Below are 1,642 nucleotides of genomic sequence, written 5' to 3'. Positions count from 1 at the left end.
TTATATATAATATATTTTCTTCTTATAGGTTGAACAACTTACCATATAAAATTACCTGTGTTATATTGTGAATATAAAAACGATCTGTTATATTATATATAAGAATAAGAATAAGAATAAGAAGAAGAAAAGTTAAAGTGAAGAATTTGTCACGTTTCAGGTGACCCTTTCCATATCAATCCTCATCAGTCTTCACGTATTCTTCCTCCTGGTCGTTGAGATTATTCCACCAACATCGTTGGTCGTGCCACTGCTTGGGAAGTACCTGATATTCGCCATGATACTCGTATCAATAAGGTAAGTGTAACAATACCAATAATAAAATCAAATTATTTACACCATTCATTTAAAAAAGAAAAAATCACAATCGAATTATTATCTACAAACACGCATACAATCGCAAAATAAAACAAATCAAATAAATCAAATAATTAACCAAATTAATTTTCCACACGATTATTTGAACAATAATAATTTTGATCATTTTCATATATTAAATTATTATTAATAGAATTTTTTCATCTATTTAATATAATATAATTTATTGAATAATAATTTATTTAATTCCTCCTACTCTCTCTATCCCAAAAAGTTTTTATCTAACCCACCTAACTATCATCTTTCTTTTATCTCATACTCTTATCATTTTATTTTTCCTACTATCTTTTATCCTTTATCATCGAAAAGCACGCAAAGCTGTTGCGTGTCTCGAATACTGCATATACTATGAGAATTACTCGGATTACTTGAAAACAAAACGAGTTAAAACAATTTATCTTACAAACGAGTCTAACTCGTAATGATGCATCACGTTTACTTCATTTTCTCCATTTTTTTTTTCTTTCTTTCTACCATGAGTCTGACACGTGATGTGTTCACATTTATATTAAACAATTTTTTACTAAAACTTTCTTATATTGATTTTTAAAAAATAATCAATCTTATCTACGTAACTACAGGAAGTTAACAATAATAATAATAATAATAATAATAATAAAACAAAAAAATGTGAAGGAAGAATAAATCTTTTCGAATAATGGTAAGAGCATGATAAAACTGAAAAAGTGTATTGTCGGACAAGTTGAAAATCTATTCTCCTCCTTTTCGTCTTGCAATCCCGCTTAAAACGTTGAGGTGCTTTTTGCGTGATAAAAACGATTCGAATAAAACTAAAAAAAAAAATAAAATAGAAAAAGAGAAAGAAAAGAGGAAATAAAAAAAAAGAGATGGAAAGAGAAAGATATAAAAGATAAGAAAGCTCGTGTTTTCTATATACTAGAGAACGTTTTTACTTTATATGAAAAGCCTTACGTATGTACTTACTTACTTACTTACTTACTTACTTACTTATTTACTTCTTTTTTTTTTTTCTTCGAAATATATGATATACTTAAATTTTTCTCGAGATTTTTCATCAAGCGAGATCACGAAAAGATAAAAGTTTAAAAAAAGTAAGACACAAGTTTCAATCGAATATTACTTTCTTTTATGTTATATTAAAAAAAAAAAAATTATTGTAGTGTATGATAAATAAAGTATACTTGTATAATGTAGAAATATTTTTAAAAAAATTACGCATATTTAATTAAATATTAAATAGTATTGAAAACAAATTTGGAATTTTTTTATATATTTTAAATAA

The 1,642-nt window shown here is 25.2% G+C and overlaps 1 protein-coding gene across 3 annotated transcripts in view; it reads left to right on the top strand.

Moving 5' to 3' along the window:
• Positions 1-1,642, top strand: part of LOC106790831 (acetylcholine receptor subunit alpha-like) — a 208,324-nt gene that overhangs the window by 177,612 nt on the left and 29,070 nt on the right. For all 3 annotated transcript variants that reach the window (XM_014756014.1, XM_014756013.1, XM_014756012.1), the window contains one exon: positions 161-297. In XM_014756014.1, the coding sequence (XP_014611500.1) occupies positions 161-297 (137 nt within the window). The remainder of the gene's footprint in view (positions 1-160; positions 298-1,642) is intronic.

The sequence above is a fragment of the Polistes canadensis genome, unplaced genomic scaffold, assembly GCF_001313835.1.
Source record: "Polistes canadensis isolate GaletaPanama2010 unplaced genomic scaffold, ASM131383v1 scaffold_263, whole genome shotgun sequence".
Lineage (NCBI taxonomy): Eukaryota > Metazoa > Arthropoda > Insecta > Hymenoptera > Vespidae > Polistes > Polistes canadensis.
This window is presented reverse-complemented; position numbering and strand designations above follow the sequence as displayed.